The sequence below is a fragment of the Anomaloglossus baeobatrachus genome, chromosome 4, assembly GCF_048569485.1.
Source record: "Anomaloglossus baeobatrachus isolate aAnoBae1 chromosome 4, aAnoBae1.hap1, whole genome shotgun sequence".
In the NCBI taxonomy this organism is placed as follows: domain Eukaryota; kingdom Metazoa; phylum Chordata; class Amphibia; order Anura; family Aromobatidae; genus Anomaloglossus; species Anomaloglossus baeobatrachus.
In genome coordinates, this window is record NC_134356.1 from 242,956,072 (window position 1) to 242,973,785 (window position 17,714).

Here is a 17,714-nt window from a genome sequence, read left to right on the forward strand (position 1 = left end):
AATGTGAACAGTCACCAAACGCCAAAATCCATACAGATGGAATACATCCCAAATTGGGGTGCACAGCAAGGTGGAGGTCAACCACCGACCAATTCAACAAAGAAACAACAAAGAGCCAGCACCAATGTGCACTAAGGCATCAAATATTCCAAACTGCATTATAAAATTTTTTTTTTTTTTTTTTTTTTTGAGATTTTTGGCAAAAAATTGCAATTTCTTGAGCTGCTTCGCCACGTCACGGCAAATCTCATTTGAAGCAGTCCTACACTAAAATATTTTTATAAAATGTGCCATGCGGCCTCACATATAAATAGCAGAACTGCTCTCAGCAGCACTCACCTGGTCTATTGCAGTCCCGTACCCATGACTGAGTCATGGCTGTGGGCGGGACAGGTCCAAGCAAATGCTGCATGAAGTATATATATAGCCTGTGGACAAAGCCTGATGACCCAATGTGAACAGTCACCAAACGCCAAAATCCATACAGATGGAATACATCCCAAATTGGGGTGCACAGCAAGGTGGAGGTCAACCACCGACCAATTCAACAAAGAAACAACAAAGAGTTGAAGGAGAACAACAGTCTTGAAGGAGTTCTCAGAGATGCTGAGTAACTTGTTGGCCCTTTTGCCTTCACTCTGCGGTGCAGCTCACCCCAAGCCATCTCGATTGGGTTCAGGTCTGGTGACTGTGGAAACCAGGTCATCTGGCGTAGCACCCCATCACTCTCCTTCTTAGTCAAATAGCCCTCACACAGCCTGGAGTTGTGTTTGGGGTTATTGTCCTGTTCAAAAATAAATGATGGTCCAACTAAACGCAAACCAGATGGAATAGCATGCCGCTGCAAGATGCTGTGGTAGGCATGCTGGTTCTGTACGCCTTCAATTTTGAATAAATCCCCAACAGTGACACCAGCAAAGCACCCCCACACCATCACACCTCCTGCTCCATGCTTCACGGTGGGAACCAGCCATGTAGAGTCCATCCGTTCACCTTTTCTACAAAGACACGATGGTTGGATCCAAAGATCTCAAATTTGGACTTATCAGACCAAAGCACAGATTTCCACTGGTCTAATGTCCATTCCTTGTGTTCTTTGGCCCAAACAAGTCTCTTCTGCTTATTGCTTGTCCTTAGCAGTGGTTTCCTAGCAGCTATTGTGACGCCCTGGACTAGCCAGGTAGTCACAGACACAACATCACACACACCCCCTCCCCTGGTTAGGCAACAACAGTCAAACAAAATCCTTGTTGTCTCCTCCAGGGTCTGATGTCCACACCAGGTGGGGAGGAGCCAGGTGGTTGGCCCCAACCACTGAGGAGTTCACAGGCCTGGAGATGGGAAAAGTGACAGATTCGAGTTGGAGTTGAAAGTGAGAGGACAGAAACTGTTGGTGTCTGGGTAGGAGCCCAGGCACTGTCAGCAAGGTCGGCAGACGGTGGTGGCCATCTGCAGGAGGTGGTGCAAGTCAGCGGAACCGTAGGACCGGGGACGGGCGGTGGCCCGCCGGTACCGAATCGGGGAGCAGATCTGTACCAAGCACAAAGGCAGGGCCATCAGGCCCCGACCAGGCTAGGAGCCACCGACAATGGTCAAATCCGATAGTGTCCGGAACTCCAGGGGTTCCCTAACACCCAAGACCCGACAGAAGGCAACCGTCCACACAGTGAGGATAAAAAGCCACCGCCATAGGCTAGAGATCCAAGGGCCAGCGCCTGCGGGCAAAACGGACTCCTTCGGTACATACACGCCGGGGAGCGGACTACCAGTGGGAAACCATCGGAGTCAATACATTCTACAACGGTGCAGGGAAAGACAGCCACCATCAACCTGTCCGGGGAGAGCAAAGACACTGCAGCCGGCTGCAGGACCCGTCCATCCAGCCGTTTCGTTTACCAGAGACTCTGTGAATTTGTGCCTGAGTGAGTACAACAGTGCCATCCGGCACCGCGCCGCGCTGCCCCTGCAACCCTGCACCCCAGCCTTCCCGCCTCCCTGTACCGCCACCGGGCCCCGGGATCACCAACCCCTACCCACGGAGGGGGAACCAACATCCTAGCTGCTCCCTGCCATCGCTCCCGGGATCCCCATCACCAGCAGCGGTGGTGCCCATTATCACCACGACCCGTGGGTGGCGTCACGAACTATCTCCCCAAACAAACCACCCCTTTTCACTCGTGGGCGAGGAGCGCTGCTCGAGTCCCCGGGTCCGGCCCACCGCTCAAGCCACCGAGCAGCAGCAGCCCCGGACCCGAGCGTAGCGAGCGCGGCCCCTCCGCCCACGACACTATTTTACCATGAAGGCCTGCTGCACAAAGTCTCCTCTTAACAGTTGTTCTAGAGATGAGAAAGTGTGTCCAAACTTTTGCTACCGTCACTCGATCACAGGGAGCCAATGAGTTGCCATGGGGTCAGATGATCACCCCTGTTGCTGTCATGACTCACTTCCTGTGAGTGGCGGCAGAGTGCTGGCACTCACAGGAGATTAGCATATCTGCTGATCAGAGCAATGCTTTCACGGGGTGTATGGATGAAACAAGGGCTCCTAGGCTGACCCTAAGACTCAGACCCCTGGGGTGTCCCTTATCTCGATGGTAGACTTGATGGTAGTCAGGGTCGAGCCTCAACATTGCCCTGTCTCCTGTCCAAGCCCTGATAATACCAGGGAGCGGGCTGGAGACCCAGTAAACAACACCCCACAAATAGTCTCAGACTAGGGTAAACGAAAACTTGTTCACACTGCCCTAAACACAAAGGAGGAACAATATGTGCACTGGGGAGTAACACAAAAGAGGTAGGAAATAACTACACAATAGGAGGACTCATACACCAAGCTGAACCGCAAACTGAAGATCACCATGTAACTGGATAGCAACAGGAGCCAGGAAGCAAAGAGCTATTTCCAGCAAACAGCCCCAGAATCCAGAACCTTATAAAAGCTGGAGATGGTGATCAGCAACCTGAGCTCCCAGCAGCTGATGACAGACAAGCAGAAATTAACTCCCGCTGTGCTGGAGAGCCGTGAAGCCAGAACCAGCCGATGCCCATGCCATGACAGGCTATGCATCTAAAGAATCCCAGGCAGTTTGTCAGACTCTGCAGTGTGAACAGAGTCTGAAGCCGCAATGACACCCAGGGAGTGCAACGCAGAACACCGCACAACAGATGCTGAAGCATCGCTCTGATCAGCAGAAGCAATCAGGCGTTGCAGGCATAAAGTCTTCTAGAGGGACTAGTAAACTCAATAAAAATTGTAAAAAAAATGTTTTAAAAAATAGGATAAGAACTAAAAAGTTCAAATCACTCTCCTTTCGCAACATTAAATATAAAATAATAGTTTAAAAAAAAATATGTCCTTATTACCGAGTTCAGAAATGCCCAGTCTATCAAAATATAAAATCAATTATTCTGATCAGCAAAGGGTGTAGCAAGAAAAAAATCAAAATGCCAGAAATACATTTTTTTGGTTGCCACAACATTGCATTAAAATGCAATAACAGGAGATCAAAACATCGCATCTACCCAGACATGGTATAATTAAAAATGTCAGCTCAAGATGCAAAAACTAAGCCATCGTTAAGCCCCAGATTACAAAAAATGAGAACGCTACGGGTCTCTGAAAATGGTGCCAAAAGCGCAATTCCTCTTTTGACAAACTTCTGAATTTTTTCACCATTTAGATAAAAGTAAATCTAGACATTTTTGGTATCTACGAATACGTACTGACCTGTGGAATCATATTCCCAAGTTAGTTTTACCATATAGTAAAAGCGGTAACTAAAAAACCCTAAAAATAATTGTGGGATTGCACATTTTTGCAATTTCACCACACTTGGAATTTTTTCCCCATTTTCCAGAGTAATATGGGGCAGAAGTGTCGGTCAAAAGTACAACTTGTCCTGCAGAAAACAAGTCCTCATATGACTATATTGACAGAAAACAAAAAAGTTATGGGTCTGGAACGAAGGAGAGAAAAAAAAACAAAAAATGGAAAACCACCCTGTGTGAAAGGGTTAAACCAAGAGAAGGTAGGCATTGTCTCATGTGAGACTGATTGGAGCCCTATTGTCTGTAAATGTGGATTGCCTCAGCCTTCTGACTACATAGTTTAGAGGAAAGTTATGAATTTGGATTCAACTTGCAACCAATGAGAGCAGCCATCTCCCCAATCTTGTAAGAGAATAGAGGGGTATAAAAGGGCCTTGCTTCTGTCACCAGAGAGTTTTTCTACATGACCCCAGCAAAGGAGGTATGGTCCCTGCAGGGGAATCACAATCTTGAACTGCTTGGGGGGTTTTCTACATGACCTCAGCTGAGGAGCTATGGTTCTAGCTGGGGGGAATCTCAAAACTCTTTCACTTTGGATATTTTACATGACCTCAGCAGAGGAACTATGGTTTCAACTGGGGAATCACAGAACTGTTTCAAGATTCATTCTACAGGATTTCTGCCCAGGATCCACAGCTCTAGCTGATGGTTCATAGAACTGTTTCACTGCTCAACACTGAGCTCACAAATTTGCTTGGAGAACCCAGGTTAGGACTACTTGCTCATCTGACTGCAGTACATATCTTTCTGTGCTTAGTCAGCTTCCAAAGTTTGCCGCTATCTCTTCTCAGTGGGTGCCTGCCAAAACTGGGGTGCTGCTGGATTGGGATAGTTGGCCCTGGAAGCCCTGAAGTCACAAAATTTCTAATCCCTGGTGGTCCAGCAGAAAGGTGAGACTCTGTTTCTTGTACCATCTTATGTTTTGCTGGGAATGTACAATTTGTTTTGACTATAGGTGAACCAATAAAGTCTTACCAATGTGTAGTTCCCTCACCCTGCGTTGTCTGAGTAGCGTTTTGCCCATGGGGAAGGAATGCGGGAGTTCAGTGGGATGATCCCTGGTCTGTGCAGTCCTTGGCGAAGTTGCTGATTTCAAATGAGAAAACTTCAGCTCATTTATAGTTAAGACCTCTGGCTCTATTAAGCAGTTTTGGAATTAGTTTTTAGTTTTCACTGTGTGATTATATATACATCCTAACTTTACCTTGCAAGTAGTTAGAATTGCAGCAATCTAAAATATAAAGTTTTTATATATTCTTTTACTTTACTTTTGTACTATAAACTAATTTTACTAACGTACTAACAAACCATGATCCCAGACACACAGTGTTCTTGCGGGCTATCACAGCTGGCTCATGTCAGTGGCCGACACCTGGTATGGTAATACAGACAGATTGGCAATGATGAGAGCACACATTGAACACTGCTGGGTTCTTTTAGTGTTCGTGTGGAGGTGCAGAACCACCGATTGAGTTCAGCCAACATTCTCTTGAGAGCTGTCAATCAAGATATGACAAAGTGCTCAGCATGCAAATTAAGGGGCATAGTGGTGTACCAAGCCCCCTTATATGAAATACCTTCTTTTTTTCTGACAACTAAACCACTAAAATCTATACTACAGGCATGATTTTTATATGTCATCAACATACCTGTATAAATAATCTAATTAGCATAGTGGGGATGACAGAGTCCCTTTAATTTTTTTTTTTTTTTTTTGAGGCAAGGGGAATGGGGGAATTGCAAAATTTTCTTTATACAGTACCCTTTGAAATTTGTTTATAGAGATGAGCAAATTTGAACAGTAAATTTTGTTCTTCATACTGAACACGTACTGTACAAAAAAATGCAGTGTTTGAGTTTAGAGTTTGGGTGCTTTACATATGCTAACCACTCAAGCGAGCATCACTGTGCTCAGGTATGTTTGTTGCACGACCCAGTGCGAGCCACTTGCAATGTTTGAATGGTTTCACGGGAGATAAAAACTATTGGATGTAGTGTGCAAAAAAATGAATAAATACTGCCATCCCTTCCCTTGAAGTGCTCTTTTTATGGCTGGCTTTATGTTTGCGGAGGCCCATTCTGCCCAATCAGAGACTTCCAATGAGGTTCAGGCCAAGTCCAGGTCCAGAACAGAACTTTATCTAGAGTCCAGCTGAACCTGCTGAGCTGAACTTCAACACGTCTGCTCAACCCTAATTGTGAACCATGTGTGCTCATACACCCTCTTGCATGTTTGACCAATAACTATTATTTCCTGGCTCATACATGGACATCTAGCTTAGCCAAGAAAGTGTATTTTTTAATTCGAAAAGTTGAATAAGTCACTGGCAGACACTGATGGCAGCATCTTATCTACTGTAAATACTAAGTATCGTGCATGTGAAATCCAAAAAGTGAGTTCACCAACTTCAATGTTTATGAGTACCTACTATAGGTTTTAAAAAATGAATATAAATTGTCTGTTATTTTATACAGATTGAATTATATTCTGAACATTGGCATAAATTGTAATGAACCTCCAGGTCACACTAGGCCATGCCCTTTCTTGTTAAACTCTGCCCACTTTTAGAAATGTTTGTGTTGCTATGCACTGAACAAAAATTTGCAACATTTGTTTACACCAGTTTTCTGCTGAATAGAGCATGATGAATTCTCCACTAGGTCTGATGGATTTTGCTGTGGATTTGTTATAGTCTTTACACTTTTTATAACAAAATGAGTTATCCACAGGAAAATTCTACTAAAATCAATTTATTTTGGCTTCTTCTATACTAATAAAGTCTACAATTGGATGTATTTGCCTAACAGAATATCTCTGGCTATCAAACGGAAGGAATGCTCATTAATTTGGAACCCTTTAAGACTTATTTAGTTAGTATGTCTGCATTCACAAAAGTCGGAAATGGGAACGAGTTCAGCAACGCTGTTAATTTCACCACAGACGAATCAGGTGAGCAAGATTTCTGTGTAATATACAATTGATTTATTATTTAAATCTTCCTTCCATCAGTGTTTTTTGTCAATTGAAAATTCAATTATCATGATTAAATTCAAACCTCATGTCCACACATGCAGAAACCTTGAAAGGGTTAAGGTGGTGTCACACACAGCGACAATGACAACGACGTTGCTGCTACGTCACCATTTTCTGTGACGTTGCAGCGACTTCCTGTCGCTGTCGCTGTGTGTGACATCCAGCAACGAGCTGGCCCCTGCTGTGAGGTCGCCGCTCGTTGCTGAATGTCCAGCTTCATTTTTTGGTCGTCGCTCTCCCGCTGTGACGCACACATCGCTGTGTGTGACAGCGAGAGAGCGACGAAATGAAGCGAGCAGGGAACAGGAGCCGGCGTCTGGCAGCTGCGGTAAGCTGTAACTAAGGTAAACATTGGGTAACCAAGGTGGTTACCCGATATTTACCTTCGTTACCAGCCTCCGCCGCTCTTGCTGCCAGCGCCGGCTCCTGCTCTCTGCACATGTAGCTGCAGTACACATCGTGTAATTAACCCGATGTGTACTGTAGCTAGGAGAGCAAGGAGCCAGCGCTAAGCAGTGTGTGCGGCTCCCTGCTCTCTGCACATGTAGCTGCAGTACACATTGGGTAATTAACCCGATGTGTACTGTAGCTAGGAGAGCAGGGAGCCAGCGCTTAGTGTGCGCGGCTCCCTGCTCTCTGCACATATTGCAGCACAGCGACGCGTGTCGTTATGATTGCTGCTTCAGCTGCTCTGTTTGACAGCTAAGCAGCGATCATAACAGCGACTTACAAGGTCGCTGCTACGTTACAGAAAATGGTGACGTAACAGCGACGTCGTTGTCGCTGTCGTTTAGTGTGACCCCAGCTTTAGCCACTACTTGTTTATTGATGGCCTATCCTAACTATAGGTCATCAACATTTGCTCAACATTTGATCAATGTGGGTGTGACACCCAACAGTCCAGCTGAGCAGCTACTACTGGCCCAGCCATGGGTTCTTGGATGCTGCTGGAACACAGCAGCCCTGTCAAGACTATAGCAGCCGCGACCAGATACTGAACATCCACCACCTATTCATTTAACTAGAGAGTAGATCTTGAGTATCCGGCTGTGGCCACTGTAGAAATAACTGAGCTTCTGTATTCCAGCAGCATCCGAGAACTTCAAGCCACCAGCAGCACTGGTAACAGCTGAGCGGCGGTGGTGCCGGGTGCCACACTCACTCTGATCAGTTATTGATAACCTATTCTAAGGATATGGCCATCAATAAAAAAAGCAGTGGCCAACTTTTTTAACCCAAAGTCAGTGTTAATAAATGTTCAGTGCACATAACTGTGTATTTTCATTTCCTCATTTCTCTACCTGTTGCTATATATTTTCAGTAGTAAATGTTGCCATTCAAGTCCTTTTAGATGAGTTGTAGTGACAGAAACTTGAAAAAAATAAAGCAAAAGCTTCCCTGGGTATAATTACAAGACAACAAAACATATATTATCAAGGTGCAAGATTTTACAATTCATGTCTATTAGGCAAAGCAAAGCATAAAATCATAGCAAAATCTCCATAAAAATCACCGTAAAGACTCGGCGACATGACCTTAGCTTAAAAGGAGAATTCCGGCATCTGTGTCAGATATGGACCTAGCACAAAATTCAAGCATATGATAACCATTATATACATTTTTAACATATATAATGCAATATGGTAGTTCATCTGTAATTAAACATTTTTTGACACCTTATTTTTTTGCAGTAAGGTTGCATGGAGTGAGCTCAATGGCTGAGCCCGCTGCATACACAACAGGCTTTAGTTAACAGCTGATACTTATAGCTGCTGTGGTCAGAGCTCTGATTGCTGCCATTTTACCAATTAGGTTAAGTGAACAGTTTTGCCATTTATTTTTTAGGCATCTTTTCCCTATACTTTCAACTTTAAAGAGCTATCGGCTTTGTTTGGAAGAATGAACATGCTAATTCTTTTAACAGCTTTCTGGTTTCCTAGCCAATGTTGTCTTTACTTTTCTGTGCATTATTTTCATGTTTTGCGGCAGCTCTGCTTTTCTCATAGGGATTCCATAGAGAATCCTTTTGAAAAACAAATCATGTTCACATACTCTTAAGGCCCAGTCACACACAAGGACTTACCAGCGATCCTGAAAACGATGCGACCTGATAGGGATCGCAGGTAAGTCGCTGGGAGGTCACAGGTGAGATGTCACACAGTTAGACCTTACCAGCGATGCAGGAACAATACAGGACGCAGTAGCGACCTGTATAACTATCTCAGCAGTCACTGTGACCCTGTCACACATTGTCAAACACAGCGATGTGTCCTGCCCAGCAGGACATCGCCTTTGAAGAAAATGGCTGGGACCATTCTGCAACGACTAGAGATCTCACAGCAGGGGTCTGATCGCTGGTAGGTGTCACACATAACAAGATCGCTAACGGGATCGCTACTGCATCACGGAAACCGTGACTCAGCTGCGATCTCGCTAGCGATCTCGTTATGTGTGACAGTACCTTTAGATGCCACGGTCAATAGTGACTGCAGCATATAAGTGGTTAGACTGAGGAGAGGGCTTCCTTATCACTCTATCACCTCCCCCGTGATGTGATTGTGGGAGGCTGATGTGTTGTCATATTAGTCAGGACATTAGGATTACAACTCTGAATTGTCATTTCCAGTGAGTCTTTTTGAATATTGGAGCCTATGCCATGCAGCAGTTACAGTCACCCCAAAGGGTCCAAAAATCTTTCTGCCACATAAGATGTATTTTAAAAGGCTCAAGGTACTTGGGTGCCTAGAAACTTCAAGGTATACTTCCACATGGCTTATAAAATAAACATTCATAAGTTCAAATGCAATTTCTATTCTGTTAAGTCTAGGACTGTCATATATGAATAAAAGAGAAATTGAGAGAACACTTACTATATATCAATATATTGTACTTTATAAGATTTTTATATTTGTACATTATATTTGTGATTATGAATCTGTTGTATGTGATTTTTTTAATGAGATTTTTCCATCAAAGTTAATATTTTGCCATTGTTTATCTCTTTAAAGCTCCAGATTCAATCCAACATATTCACTGTGTAGCAACAAGTTGGCAGTCTATACTAGTTCAGTGGGATCCACCATTACGACCAAATGGAATAATAACGCATTACATCCTAACTTTTCAAAGTGTCACTACCTCACTCTTGTCTACTGATACTGTGTACACCTTCAGGGATCTGCTCTCCAATACCACTTATTTCTTCACCGTCAAAGCTGCTAATTCTGCTGGAGAAGGAATAGAGCAAGTATGTAATGCTACTACTAAGTTTGAAGAAGGTATGTTTACCTATAACCATTCTTTTCATTATGGTTTTTTATAGCATAGTATGATGTTTGGAGACTAGAATTGGATAGAGTCGACTTGTAGGACCCATTCCCGAGGCTGCGCTTGTAATCTGTAGCCACTAGTCAGGAGTCCTGAGAAACACTCTTACCTGATGGCATCCATGGCTTCTTTTTTGATTAGCTGGCCTGGCACAATATCACTTGCTGTAGCATGATGCACCTGTGACATTGTGCCAGAGTGGCGAATCAAAAGAAGAGCGGCATATGCCAGGAGGCAGGAGACAGTTCTCAGAGCTGCCCTCCAGTGACCATAGAGTACTCATGTGGCCAATGGATCGAGTCCTACCAATCGATTAGCACAAACTCTATTGGAGACCCTTTGAATTCTTTAAACCACTCAGGATTATAAAACAAAAACGGTACCTTAAAAGCATTTTTGAAGATAAGGAAAGGAATCCTCTTTTCTTCTCCCACTATGACTACAGGTAAACGTGAATGTACTCTAGAAGCTCAGGCACATGGTAACACTAGCAGAGCCGAGAGAACTTAAAACTAATAAAACAGTAAAATACTTTTTGGCGAACATAAACTTTGAATAATTTTCTGATGAGTGTGTAAATCAGCAATTCTCATTTGAAGTTGGAAATAGTTCTGTAGCTGTTGTCAGCCTCATATTAATGGTCCTGTGGCATTAGTCATGGTTACAGATCCAGCACTGAGTCATTGACAGTACATTTACTTTTGACGTAAGGTGAAATCAAATTAGCTTCACTGTCTCCCTACACAGTGTCTGGCCTTAACATTCCACACTAAGGTTACTTGTCATTTTTTTATCTTTCCTTCTTATAATCATGATTTTTTTTTTCCTGGTTTAAATGTACAAATGTAGCTCAATTGTTGAATGTTGCATCACATGGGAGGCATAAATATTAGGTTGGATTTTCATGCTACAAATGGGATAAAATATTGTAGTTTATAATTTTTTTTATGCTGAAACTTTTCAGAAGGCTACAAACAACTTTAGAACTTTGAGTTTAGTTTAACATTGGCTGACCATTATGTTACCATATGGAGGGGAGGCCAAAGTGGGGGACTATCTATATCTAAATTTGTTAAAGGGATATTCCCAACATTAAAGTCATCACCTATCCACAGGATTGATAACTTTCTGATCAGTTGGTTTTTGACCCCTGGGATTTTAGGACCCTATTCTCTGTATTGGAAAGGGTCGGAGTGATCAGACCCACACTGATCAGAAAGTCACAAATCACTTATGCACTGCAGTCTAAGGCCGGTGTCAAACTCGCGATAGCTTCGCGCGAGTCTCGCGGGGCATCACCCAGCACGGACTCACACTCTCCTCACAGGAGCATCTCAGCTGCATAGAGATGCATGCAACCGACCTGTTTCTGTGAGGAGAGTGTGAGTCCATGCCGGGTGATGCACCGTGAGACTCACGCAAGATACACGCGAGGCACTCGCAAGTGGGACACCAGCCTAACACTGTTTGTTGTTCTGGAACATTTGACTCTATTCACGAAGAAGAGATGATTCTTTTGGGTCTCAAATGGATCACTATTAATTATGGATTCACATATATTTATGGTAAAGTCAATGCAGACTGATGCTGTCGAAACCTTGTCCACCTGCATCTAGCCAATGGCAGAGATTTTTCATGCTAGATGGTTGAAGTTTTTATCACATTGAAAGCTGAGTATTGTTAATTTACCATCATTTAGAGTCATTCAGAAGGACTCGTGACTAGTACAGTAACAATTTAGTAGTCAGCATCTTTAGAACTGCAAGTATTGACATACATATTTTTCTACAAAGACTCCTCATTTTAGGGACTCAAAAGAAATTGAACAAATTTACTTTATCATAAATATATTAATTTATAATGCATTGTAGAGAATCCTTTGCAGGTAATGATTGCCTGAAGTCTAGAAGCCATGGATGTAATCAAACACTGGGTTTCCTTCTTTGTGAGGCATTTCCAGACCTTTACAGCAGCGTACTTCAGTTGTTGATGTTTGTGGTTCTTTCTGCATAAAGTTGTCTTAATCATGTAAAATGCAACTCAATAGGGTTAAAATCTGGTGACTGATGCTGCCATTGCGGAATATTCCACTTCTTGCCTTAAATTTTCTGGGTTGCTTTTACAGTATGTCTATTTGTACTGTGAAGCCCCATCCAATCAACCTTGCTGCATTTGGTTAAATCTGAGAAGAAAGTATAGTCCTACACACTTCAGACTTCATCCAGCTGCTTCTGTCTTCATTCACATCATCAGTAAATACTACTGAACCATTGCCACTGTAAGCCATGCATGCCTATGCAATCACACTGATCCACTGTGTTTTTCAGAGGATGTGGTTTTCTTTGGATCATGAGCTGTTCCAAGCCTTCTCCATACTTACTTCTCATCATTGTGGTACAGATTGATCTTAGTTTCATTTGTCCAAAAATGGTTTTTCAGAACTTGCCTGGCTTCTTTAGTTGTTGTTTTTGGTAAAGTCTAATCTGGCCTTTCTATCTTTAAGTATGATTAATGGTATGCACTTTGTGGTGAATCATTGGCATTTGCTCTCATGAAGTCTTCTCTTTATGGTAGACTTAGATACTGAAAAACCTACTTTCTGGAGAGTGTTCTTCACTTGGGTGGATGTTGTGGAGGGATTTTTCTTCACCATGGTAAGGATTCTGCAATCATTAACCACTTTTCTCTTCTGTAGACATCCAAGCCTTTTTCAGTTCACAAGCGCACCAGTTTACTCTTTTTTTCTTTTTTTGCAGAAGGTACCAAACTGTTGAATAGGCCACTCCTAACATTTGAACATTTGTGCTAAACTATCTCTCTGGTGGATTTGGTTTTTTTTAAGTCTAATAATGGTCTGTTTCACTTCCATTGAGAGTACCTTTCACCATATGTTGTGGGTTCACAACAACAGCTTCCAAATACAAACTCCACACCTGGAATCAGCTTCAGACCTTTTACCTGCTAAATTGGTGATAGATTCAAGAGGGAACAGCCATGCAGCCTGCTAAAGAGATTTTGAAATATTTGTCCAATTACTTTTGGTCCCTTGAAAAAAGAGACAACCACATATTAAATAGCTGTGATTCCTAAAGCCTTACTCCAATTATAATGTGAATACCCTCAAATTAAAGCTGAGAGTCTGCACTTTAAGCCTATATTGATTATATAACTGATTCTTGAATATGTTTTTGTACACAGCCAGAATGCCAAAGCTTGTGTCTATGTGTAAATATTTCTGGACTAACTATTACCTTGGTAAGCCCATTGAAATATTAAAAACTATGGGAGTGTAAAATGATTATTTTGTGACTGAGGAATGTTCTTCTCTACTATTACTCCAGAGAAAGAGACAATTTATAATCCTATAATCCAGTGTTTATGATGGCAGCAGTATTCAATATCCTTGCCACATGTTCCAGTTATCTGATAACTGAAACTAGCACAGTCCTATCATTGATGAGTTTAACGTAATTGTCAGACATGTGCTGTAATACTGGTCTGACAGAGGAGAAGTAACATAATAACATTGGAGGTATTGTTGCGTGACCTTTACAGTATATCTGCCTTATGCTTGAGATTATTGAGTGAACTGGAAAGCAATGGTCAAAGCAATCTGCAATTTGCAACCAGCTGTCAGGCTGAAATGGAGTTTCAATTAAAGCAGAATTATAATGGTGTTTTTTTACATTTCATTGGACTTTTCCAATTAACCCGACACCATGTATGGAGCTCACACGCTACATTTTTACGTTTTAAGTTCAAACTTACAGATCAGTCATGAAGGAAGTTTATATAGTTTCCAAAGTATGTGTTTTCTGGCATAACTCCATTGGAAAAAATGGCTTTGTTCTGAATACTACATGCATAAAATCTGTCGTACAGACCTCTTGACTCCTAAGTTGCCAGACTTTTAGTGGTTATATAGTTACGAAAGTTGAAAAAAAACCTAGAATCATCAAGTTCAACTTTTCTCCACCAATCATACATTTTTTGTCACTAAATTATTTATAACTCACAATGTTATATGTACTGAGGAAATCATTCAGCTGTTATAGTGTCTGCCGTTACTACCTTTTGTGGTAGGGTATTCCACAGTCTGACTGCTCTAACTGCAAATAACACTTTCCTATCTACAGCTGCTGGAATCCTCTTTCTTCCACCCATAACGAGTGCCCCCTGGTGCTTACTATGGTTTTTAGAAGGAATAAGACATGTGCCAGTCCTTTATATTGACCACATATGAATTTATATATATAAATGAGATTGCCTTTCAGATGTCTTTTTTTCTAAGCTAAACAAGCCCAACTTTACAAACTTCTCATCATGTGGGAGGCCTTCAAATCCTTGTAATAATCTAGTTGCCCAACTTTGAACTAACTCTAACTTCTGAATGTCCTTTTTAAATTGTGGAGCCCAAAATTGGATCCTGTATTCTAGATTTGGCCTTAAAAATGATATACAGAGAGGTAACAATAGGTTGGGATCTTTCTATACACCCTAAAATATTGTTTGCCTTTGCAGCTCCTGCTTGACATTGCATACTGCTGGTCAACTTAATTTTAACCAGAATACCCAAGTCCTTCTCCTGTTCTGTAGTCCCAGGTATACGTCCATTTAATGTATCTGCAGCAACACGATTACTCCATCCTAGGTGCATTACTCTGCATTTATCAACATTAAATTTCATTTTGCCAAGTATCTGCCTATTCAGACATCTTATCCAGATCGTTGTTTTTTTTTAAATTCTTTATTTATTTAGAAACCATCATAACAACAAAATACAGGTCCATGGACCTAACGGCCTGTCTGCAATAATCACAGTCTGCTCAGAATAGAGAGTACATTGAGACCAATCATATGCACAACTAGGTAAGGTATATAAGACGTACGCCCCATCCCGAACATCTATCTATGCAAGGTTCCCATAAGGTTTTTCTTTCTTATTTATCTAAGTGAAAAAGCACATTGTGCCTTAAGATATTAAGATACGCACGTTTGAAAGAAGAAAAAGAAAAGAAGACAAGATAGAAAAAGGAAAAGAATATAGAAGAGGCATAAGAGGATTAGCAGGGAAGAAGTGGGACGGGAGGAGGTAAGGTAGAAGAGTGGGGGTAGAGGGGGGGGAGGAGTAGGCGGACATTCATACTCGCTGTTTATCAGCACACTTACAGAATTGCAGATTTGTTGGTTCCCGTGCCGTCTCCCACCAGCTCTCTATAGTCCCCTGTTTGTTGGAAGTCCATCCACCCCCGCCAGGTGGCCCAGAATTTTACATAGGAGTCATGCAGTGAGGAGGTCAGATCCTCCATATGCATTAGGTCATTGACCTTAGTGATCCACTGTGCCACCGTGTGGGGGGTCTTAGATCTCCATCTTTCCGGGATACATAGTCTCGCTGCCATTATGAGGAATTTCCTCAGGGATGCTTTGTATGTTTTTAGTGGGGTCTCGCAGTGATGCAACAGGAAGATGGCTAGACCCATTTCCTCAGTGGTTCATGTGACAAACCGGATGTTATCAGACACACCTTTCCAGAACGGCTGGATCGCCTCGCATTCCCAAAACACGTGGAAGAGAGTACCCTCCTCCACACCACATCTCCAGCAAGTAGGATCCACCCCTGGAAAAATGGCATGAATTCTAGATGGCACCCTGTACCATCTGGACAGCAATTTGTAACTGGCTTTCTGGAATCTAGAGCTAATGGATGAACTGTGTGCAAGCAGACAGATACGTTCCCACTGATCAGAGGAGAGGCTCACGCCGAGGTCACCTTCCACTTCGCTACAAATGATGGAGGAGGTTGGTCTGAAGGAGAGGATAACAAAGAATATACCGCCGATAACGAGTCGGGCCTGTTCCCCCACAGATAATTTCAAATCGTGTCTTGGGCTGCTGGAAGTAGGCCCTATTTGGAATTTTACTGAGAAAATGTGCCAGCTGTAAACATCTCCAGCGTCCCAACGGGGCTGGGGTTTGTCTAACCTCCAGATTGGCCATCGAGGGCCAACCCTCCCGATCTCCCAAGTCTTCTACCCGATCTATCCCATTGTGTATCCACAACTGAAATATGGGGTCCGTTCTTCCCGGCTCAAAAGAGGGATGGCTCAAGATAGGCATCATGTGTGAGTGAAGGTGGATCAATTCTGCACTCACCGGACCCGTATTGAAATACGTCACCGTAGGGCCAATAGTTGGATGTACCTTCAGCCCCGCAGGAGCCTCCGTAAGCACCCAAGGCAATTTATTTAGCGGTATTTGAGAAAAAGACTGTTCAATTTGAACCCACACCTTCTGTGTACCGTTCCTGCACCAATCAATTATTCTGGTGAGGTGGCCTGCTAAATGGTAATGCTTTATGTCAGGCAGCCTGATCCCGCCTCTGCGTTTGGATCTAAATAGGGTGGTTCTCTTTAAGCGTACTGGTTTGCCCGCCCATATAAATGATGACTGAATTGACTCGAGTGTCCGGAAGAATGCGGTTGGAATTTTAATTGGGAGAGCTTGGAAAATGTATAAGAGCCTGGGCAGTATATTCATCTTAAAGATTTGATTTCTACCAAACCATGAGAACAGAGATTTTCCCCACCGGTCACAGTCTTTCCTAATAGATGCTAGCAAGGGTGGATATTCAGATCGTTTTGTATGAGGGGCTGCTGTTAAGTCTTTGGCTTTGTGGTCTTTTTTTTTGTTTCTATGGTAACGAATGTTACATCACATGAAAGCCTTATGTGCCTAATATATGTAGTCAAAATTTAGTGTTTGTTGCCTATGACAACAGTGTTCTATACACGAGGGAAAACAAAATGGCGGAGTATAATGTGATATTCACAGCAACTGAGAGCAGAGGAGTGATAAAATTCTTGTTTCTGCAAGGAAAGTCCACAAAGGATATTCATGGTGAGACATTGGGGGATCAATGCCCTTCATATTCCACAGCTAATAACTAGGTTGCCAAATTTAAAACAGGCTACTTCAGCACTAGTGATGAGGAACGTCCTGGACAACCTAGAGTGGTTGTTGTTCCGGAGATCGTCAATGCTGTGCACAACCCCATACTGGAGAATCAACGAATTTTAGCTACAGCAATAGCAGATATCATGGGGATTTCCCGTGTACATGTTTGTGTCATTATTCATGAACATTTGGACATGAGGAAGCTATCTGCAAAGTGGGTCTCCAAATGTTTCACAACAGATCAGTGAAACATGCGAGTTAAAACTTCCCGGTCCATTTGTCAGCATTTCCAGACTGATAAGAACTTCCTGGATTGACTGGTCACTATGGATGAGACCTGGATTTATTTGCATGACCCTGAAAACAAGGAGCAGTCAAAAGAGTGGAGGCACAGAAGTTCTCCTCGTCCAAACAAGTTCAGGGTGCAAAAATCAGCCACTAAGGTGATCGCATCTGTGTTCTGGGATAAAGAGGGAGTGCTGCTAGTGGACTACCTTCAAAAGAGTTCCACCATCATTGAACTTCTGGACCAATTGAAGGCAGCTCTGAATTTGAAAAGGTGAGGCAA

The 17,714-nt window shown here is 42.8% G+C and overlaps 1 protein-coding gene across 1 annotated transcript in view; it reads left to right on the forward strand.

The window, feature by feature from the left end:
- The window catches only part of PTPRQ (protein tyrosine phosphatase receptor type Q), an 855,789-nt gene that overhangs the window by 554,002 nt on the left and 284,073 nt on the right, over window positions 1–17,714 (forward strand). The window contains exons 42-43 of the mRNA XM_075342420.1: window positions 6,637–6,778; window positions 9,871–10,140. Of these exons, the coding sequence (XP_075198535.1) occupies window positions 6,637–6,778; window positions 9,871–10,140 (412 nt within the window). The remainder of the gene's footprint in view (window positions 1–6,636; window positions 6,779–9,870; window positions 10,141–17,714) is intronic.